The sequence below is a fragment of the Drosophila takahashii genome, chromosome 3L (genome assembly GCF_030179915.1).
Source record: "Drosophila takahashii strain IR98-3 E-12201 chromosome 3L, DtakHiC1v2, whole genome shotgun sequence".
Lineage (NCBI taxonomy): Eukaryota > Metazoa > Arthropoda > Insecta > Diptera > Drosophilidae > Drosophila > Drosophila takahashii.
In genome coordinates, this window is record NC_091680.1 from 6,910,763 (window position 1) to 6,918,955 (window position 8,193).

At 35.8% G+C, this 8,193-nt stretch overlaps 1 protein-coding gene across 4 annotated transcripts in view; it reads right to left on the reverse strand.

Moving 5' to 3' along the window:
* Positions 1 to 6,930, reverse strand: part of shep (alan shepard) — a 140,593-nt gene extending 133,663 nt beyond the window's left edge. For 2 of the 4 annotated variants that reach the window (XM_070214881.1, XM_070214880.1), the window contains exons 1-2: positions 6,564 to 6,929; positions 4,893 to 5,139 (exon numbers count right to left, since the gene is read on the reverse strand). In XM_070214881.1, the coding sequence (XP_070070982.1) occupies positions 4,893 to 5,072 (180 nt within the window). In that variant the 5' untranslated portion in view covers positions 5,073 to 5,139; positions 6,564 to 6,929. Of the gene's footprint in view, positions 1 to 4,892; positions 5,140 to 6,563 lie in introns of all 4 variants that reach the window. The other 2 variants (XM_070214879.1, XM_070214878.1) reach the window with 2 other exon arrangements.
* Between the last annotated feature and the right edge of the window lie 1,263 nt (positions 6,931 to 8,193).

Below are 8,193 nucleotides of genomic sequence, written 5' to 3' on the forward strand. Positions count from 1 at the left end.
GACGTCGTTTTTCCTTTCCTCGATTTCCGTCGTTTTGCGACTGTCTGAGCCTTGTCTGCTTTTTTGTGTCTAAGTTTTCTTATCGATTTTTTAGTTAGAACATTGACTAGTTATTTATGCGATTTTATATTGGCTAAACACTGAACACTTATTAAAGTTGAAATTTAATTTATTTATTTACTTTTAGTTTTTAATTTGCAGTTACTTAAGCACACACATCAATAGACACAATATATTTGTATTTGGTTTTTGTTTATTCAAGCTAAGCTTTTTTCAACTAATTTTTTATTTTTGGTTTTATGGCAATTTGCTAAATCTTTTTCACTCACAATTAAGCTAGTTTTATATACGTGTTTTACTTTTAAGCTAGAGTCACAAATTTAATTTGGTTTTTATTTTTATTTTAAATTTATTGTCTCTATTTATCGCTTAGAGTTCTTTCTATATATTTATTTTAGTAAAATAATACTGTAGATCTTTTTGCTTTGGTGTTCACTTTGAAAATTTCTTTAATATTTACTTAATATTTTTTGTTTTTTCTTTTCAGAGTTTTTAACCCTTCTTAGTTGTTTTTTTTTCTGTTTTTATTTAGAGTTCTTAGTTGGCTAAGATTCGTAGGAATTTTTGTGCTGACAATTGTTGCGCTGAGAGACTGGAATCCTTGGACTACTTGAAGTAGTGAGTTCTTGAGCAGAATATTTCGGTTTAAACTTCTAGATGTTCACGCTTTTTGTAAATAATACTGAACTTCACTTGCACTTTGCACTTCCCGATTCTCTCAGTGGCTAATATGTATAAATATATTTTTGTAAATCATGGACAGAATGAACTGACTTCGACGCAGATTACGTATACGCACGGGAAAAATGGAATATATATTTAATGCAGAATCTGAATCTTGCGGTATGGCTTTTAAAAACTTTTTTTATCTTTTCTTTCTTTCTTTCGAAAAACACAAAATGGCGAGCTTGCACTGTGTGGAAATGATGTGTGTTTGCAGGACGACTCCTTTGGGGGCTCCTCGCTTGGCTGTTATTTTATTTTCTTTGTTTAGTAGGATTTATTGGGCTTGAATTTGATTTCGATTCGATTCGGTTTTTTGGCTTCAGACTTCAGGCTGTCGTCTCTGGCAATCTCTGTGATGTGCTGGGGCTCTGGTGGTCGCTTTCCGCTTTGTGGTGTGCGCAAAATGAGGAAAAGGCGTTTGTAACTGAACTTGACAATCGTCGAATGGATTCTGAATTTCTCATTGAGTAAGGTTTTTGAGTAAGGCCCAGAGCCAGGCAGTTTCGCTTCGGTTTCGCTTCGGTTTTTGGCACGATGAATCGTAGACACATCGCACATTGCATATTGTTGGAGGAGCCGGCAAAATTGTTTTCCCAGCAACAGGATCCACAAGCCGACGCAGGCGCATTGCTCAAAGGCGTTTCGTCTGGCATTCAGCGCTGCATTTTATATTTTGGGAGTCGGAGAGCCCGGAATAAATCCCCCATCCATCCATCCATTCGTCTGGATGGTCAGCAGCTTCTTCAATTGAAATGCATCCCCAGCCTATGCGGTCGCAATTACCTTAACAACTTTCTGTTCCTCCGTCTTCACTCGATGCAATTGTCAACATTGAATTTAATCACAAATTACTACGTGACCAAGCAAGCACACACACAAACTTCTTATAAGAAATATATAAATATTTTGTTGAGAGCAAACTTTTTAGCGCACAAACTCAAATACTGTAAAGTTTTTCGGAAACATTTTTCGGTTGGCAAACTCAAATAGAAATTGCCAAAAGGAAAATTATAAGAAGAGGGGGAAAGGAGTAGGAGAAAGGTAAACGCAAAAACTGGGGTAGGAAAAGCAAATCAAAGAAGTGTAAATGATATTTCCTTTTGGATATTTCCTGTAGTATTTAATTTCCTAATTACTGAAGAGGGAGCAAGGAAATACGACTGACAAGAAGACTGAGAATGCTCGAGGGAAAATATTTTGATTTTCTGAAGTATCTGGTTTATCAAAAGGATTAGTTTAAATGAAATTTATTACAGTTATCACTGAGAAATAAATTGTATTATATTGAATTATTTTATTTAGTTTATTGTAATATTTTGATTTATAAAAATGGCCCAGTGTTTTCACTTTTGCAATGCAATTTCAGTTTTGCCGCAAAACAAAAGAATTTATTTTTATTTCTCCACTTAAAAACTTTTTGAAAATTTAATATCCAAAACTCTTCTCAAACTCGACATTTACAATCTCTTCTCACGCAAAACTCTCGCCCATTGCCATCACAAAGTGCGGTCCAAAGTAATTTTAAATATATATATCTTCCCTTAACTCCATAAACTTCAGAGCAACTTGCCCGTTTCCTCTTTTATTTATTTACTTTCCTTTCTTCATTTTTCTGTGTAGGACACAAAATGCGAAATATAATTTTCATTCCAGCCACAATAACTGACGTCGACTGCGGGCTGCGCTGACTAAGCGCGACTGTTTACAATTTTTCCGTATTTTTCCCCACCCATCCTCAACCCTCAATGAATTTTCTTTTTTTCAGCATTTTTTATTTTGATGTGGTCTGCCAGAATGTTTTTGTTGTTGCCGTGAGTTGAAAGCTGTTTAAATGAAAGAACGTTCCCGTGGAAAGCCAAAGCAAAGCAACGCCTGTTGGCCATTAGAGGATGCCAAATAGATGTTGCCTACAAAGCGAGCACACCTGGAGGGATTGCAGGTGTGTAGGGGAGGCATTGGGGATTGGATTGGGCTACCCAAAAACGCAGCAAACGAGCAACATCAGCCCCAGATTCGTACTATACCCCGTCTCTCAGTATTATGCCGCAACAGCTTTGAATAGTTTATTATATGGAGTACATATAGAAAACATATACACCGGGGAAATAAATGGAAAAGCTGGTAAAATAACACGTAGATAATAATATTATATTGATTCATATTAAATAAATATAAACCTTTTATTAATTCCTAAATGTTTATATAAAAAAACAATTATAAGTCGATTTACCCTTGATTTATCGAAATAAAAGAATTTTATTATCGATATCCTTAACGATCAACGCTATAATAAAGAATTCGATTTGCGACATACATATATTAACCAAATTCACGGATAAGCAAACGAAAACATTCTTGTAAATTTCCCAGACTTTCGTTTTTAAAAATCCCTATATAAATACAAAACTTATATTTTCCAGTGTGCCCATTAGGGCGGTCCACATTTGTATGGAAATTTTTAAGGTCCTACTCTCACCCGCTTATACGATGCGCATTGTGGTATTCAAGGTATACCAAAAAAAAATTTTTTTTAAATCGTGTTTTAGGGCCTGCGAATTGGTTTCAAAGTTTATCACCCATACGCACTGTTGCCTTCGATCAAAAAGTTTTTCTGATCAAGGTGGCATAGATATCAACAATTCAGTTGATGTTTTGCTCTCCTTTTTTTACCAATTATTCCAACGAAATTCATAATTTGACAAGACAAGAAATGGGAGAACGATTTTGTTCGACCAAATTCGAACTGTTATACATGTCGTATGAGTAATTTTAAAGAAAACTTTGAAGACGTTTCGCAAGGTCTAAATCTCAAAAAAAAAAAATTTTTGTTTTTACATACATTTTTTGCATACTTTAATATACCATGTTAAGGGGTAAGAAAAGAATTTCATTTTTTGGACCGCCCTAGTGCCCATATAACACGCAGGTAAACCGGATTTCGTCAGTTGAGGAAGGACGAAGGGGACTACTTACAAATGTTGCCTTTGTGTGATTCCCATTTCGTGTTTTCCATTTTCCATTTTAATTTTTTTTTGGTGCGTTGTTGGTGTTTAGAAAGCAAATGCATAAATTATGATGGAAATTTCACAATGCACAAAAGCCCACACCCCCTGAAAAATGTGTGTAATGCCATTGAAATTAGCAAAAAGGAAATCCAGCTAAAATGGTCCTTTCTTTGGGGCCCCTTTTTCTATGTGAGTAGGTGAGTGTGTGAATAATGATTTATCAGGTACGAGGATAATGGGGCACTATTGCCCCGATTCTCTCATCGAAAATCGAGATTAGACTGCCTGCACTGCAACTGTCAGCAAATTGATGGAGAAAATGGTTAGAAGAAATCCATATCATTGCCAGGCCAATGGCAGTCGCATCAGCGGGAGCAATTTTCCACTCAAATGCGTACTCTGCCCCCCATTTTTCCCCACTGATTTTCCCACACATTTTCATCCCGCATTTCCCGGATTCAAACGACTCTGCGTATGACACATGTCGATTGCAGTGGCGCCCCCTATCGGCCGCAAGGCAAAAATGGCGCCTTCTATGTGGAAAGAAGCATCAGAATCAGAAATCATCAGCCTGAGTCCGATTTGAATGAGCGATTGAGTGAGTGAGTGACTGTGTGACTGACTGACTGACTGGCGGGAGTGCGAGCGAGTGGGCCGTTTGATTGCTTGATTGATGCATGGAGCCATTGATTGATTGATGCCTTTGTTGGTCTTTGATTGCTTAGATGTTAGGCCAACACTTTTTATACCAGGCTATTTCGAATTGGTTTCGAGTTTTGATGGGGTCAGGCGGCTTTTTGAACTTAATTGATCTACATTGAGGTTTATTAAAGATCATCGAAGCAAGTATACCATAGAAGTACAAATACCACGTAGGATCTTGTGATTTAATTATTGTTAAAAATTCTTAAAAAACTTAAATAATATAATAAATGATAAATATGAAGATCTAACTCTCAAGTTTAACTTTTGAAAAATATTTTTTTGATTCGGATTAATTTTCTTAAAGCAAATATTTTGACCCACAAATGATAGCTGACCAATAAATAATAATCTAAAATTATCCACCTTAAATATAGATGTGATTTGTGTTCAACTTACGTTTGAATAGGTCTGGGATCTCGGAATTTGGGGCGGCAATTGCTGGTTGTTCGAGGGTCCCCTCATGCTACCGCCTCCTCCTCCCCCTCCTCCTCCGCCACCCTGCTGCTGGTGGGGCGGACCACCGCCCATCTGTTGCTGCTGCTGAAGGGGCGGGGCCGGGCTGTATCGTGGATGCATTGCGAAAACGCTTTTCTTAAACTGTTTTCTACTTCTTAGTTAATAGCACTCTCAAATTGACTCGCGACTGCAATAGAAAAAGGGATGATTAAGATAAAGCAGATTAGAAGAGGCGAATCATGGCAGCGATTAGAGTGTTTTTTACAATTACAAATATTTGAGAAGTGTTTTATAGTATTCTTAACACTTCCTTTTCGTATTTTTGCTTAGTCAAACTCTAGTCTTCTTTTTTGGTTGGAGATAGCAATCTTTGTTAGAGAGGAGTAATGGTTTCATAAGTGGCAAATATTATATTATAATATTATATTATAATTCATTCCTAATTTCAATTCCTTTTTTTTGCAACACTAATTTTTTGCCTAAAACATTTTTTTTAAAGGTATTTAAAAATGACCATAGAAAAGATTATTTCAAAATATTTTTTGGGTAAGAAGTTTTTTTATTTAATAAGATTAAGTAATTCCAAAACTTTACAGCTAATTAACACCTGTTACTACTTTTTTCTACTCCTTCTTTTTCAGTCCAATTCGTTGACTCTGCCTGCAGCTCGGCAACACTGTTGACTGCACTTTTTGGCTAGCTCTCTTTCTCGCTTTCTCTCTATTTATATCGCTCTTTTATCGCATTCTGTGCCATATCCAGATCGTTTTGCCGTGTTTCTAATTTGTAATTAATATTTCACTTGCAACTTTTTTTGATTATTTTCGGCACCACTTGGCCTGCTGTGTGGTTTTTGTTGTTCTTGCAACGGAGCACTTCAGCGAGTTATTTTAGCACTATTCCCGTCTCTTTCCCGCGCTGCCAGTTGCAAAATTTGCATTTTGGCATTAAAAATAGCACACAGCCAGCCAATTTTTGTTGTTTTTGCAAATTTATTTTTACGCTGCCAGACAGGCACAAATGCACACACACACATACAGGCACTATAAACTTATTGATATGCCGAGGGAAATTATTCAATTGCAAATTGTTTTTACGCTATAACTTTTTATCAATTGCACTTGTTGTATTTTTTTTGTTATTGCTTATTTAAGGACAATGACAGCGCAGCGAGAGAGGAAGAGAGAGAAGTAGCAAAAGAGCGCAGCAGCAAAAGAGCGGGAGAGAGCGCCGGCAAAGAAGACAACAAGTGAGCAAAGCAAAAGTGGAAAAAAAGACTATTTGCACTACGATAAGATTTAAATAATTACACTAATCACAATCGCTTTCTTTCTCTCCTGCTCTCTCGGAGAACATTTTCAGTCATTCTTAATTTTATTATTGTTTTTTTATGCACTGCCGTTCGTATTTATGTATTTTTATGCCATTTCTTTCTTTTTATCGAGTGCATTGCTCTAAAACAACAACATTCGCTTTCAATTAGCTGAGAGCTGCAAAATGTTGTTGTTTTTGCCATTGTTACGTCTTCTGCTTTGCGGGGCTTCCAAAGGTTGTTTTTCTTTTGGGTTTTTTGTTCGTTTTTCCTTTAGTTTTTAGTTTAATGCTGCTTACTTATTGGAATTTGTTCGTTTTTATTGTTGGCCTGTCAGCTGCTGTCGCTGCTTCTTCTTCTTGCTTCTTGTTGCACGTTCTGTTTTTTAGCACACAAACGCACGCACACACACGCAGGGTCGCGCACAAACACAAAACACACACGCACGCACGGGCACACACACACACAGTTAGGGCACACTTTTTTTGCACTTGAAAGTTTGTCCGATTTCGTTTCGATTTGTTCCGCCCTTTTCTTTGTTGCTTCCTTGGCTATTTGTTTGTTGCTTCGTCACGCGCTTTAATTTATATATTTATGCAAAATATTACAACGACAAAATATAAGTTTGCGCAGCCGAAAAAAACGAAGAAAGCGCAACGCGACAGCGACGGCAATTGAGTGGGAGTGAGAGAGCGCAAAAAGGCGAACCGATTGCGCGCTCTCTCGTTCGATTCGCTCTCTCCTCTCTGCTTCACATATAATCAAATTGATGGTGGTCTTTTTATACACTTTCTTTGTTGTTTTAAAATAATTATAAACTTACCTATATTTCTTGTCTTCTATTTAAGAAAACTCACTATGAAATATGGAAGATCGATTCAGTGCTGGTCAGTGTGTTTTTTGAAAACAGTGTTGGGATAGGACACATATTCCTATTTTGGGTAAAGTAGTCATTAAAACGTAAGTGTATTAAAAACGTAGTGTAATCAAAACGTAACTCGGGTTCTCCGAGAGTAACTTTGGGAGTTGAGTGGAGAGAGCCCCCAAAGCGAACTCGCTCTCGTTCGCTGTGTGCTCTCCTCTCTGCTACGCCGGCAAACTTTGCTCTCCTCTCTCGCCTCTCACAAAGTATATTTGTTGCTGTTGCAAATTCGCAAATAGAAATTTAAATAATTAACTAAATGCAAATGGCAAAAAATACTCAACGAAGCTACAAAAATACAAATAAAATAAAAAACAAGCACGAACCTCTATACTAAAATGAAAAGTAACAAATTATTCGGAAACGCCTTAATGTTGGGATATTTTTATGACATAAACTGCGGTATTCAAAATTAAAATACCAAACTCTTACACCTACCTACAAAACGCAGAGGAAACTTTGTAAATACCAAATAAATAGGCAAACCCACTGTTTTATTACTATAACAATTTATTTAACAACTTAAAAGAAATTATTTTTAATTATTTTTATAATACACAAATTTTAGGAATATTTTGATATTTTAAAAAATAGTTTATTTAACATTTGATGGTCAACACAAACACCTCTTAATCCTTTCAAGGATTTTCTTGTTTTAAAATATAAAAGATTTATAGTTCTTGTGTTCTTTATTAAAATAATTATTATTATTTAATTAAAAATATAAATTAATTCATTTTAATTAAAAGCTTAGATACTCCAATGTTAAATTTGTGTGCATTTTAAATGTAACCTTCTACGAAGCGTATTCTTTCCGGAAAATTAAAATTTTCTTTCTTCTCCTCATTTGATATCTCTTCTGACAGTTTCCGTTTGGCATGGGTTTTAATCCCATTAGCTCAGTTCATTACGCAAATGTCGCAGAATAAAATGATTAAAATAAAAAAGAGGGGACCGAAAAACTGTAAAGCCAGCAACTTGTGTGTTATTTTGAAATATTTAAATAA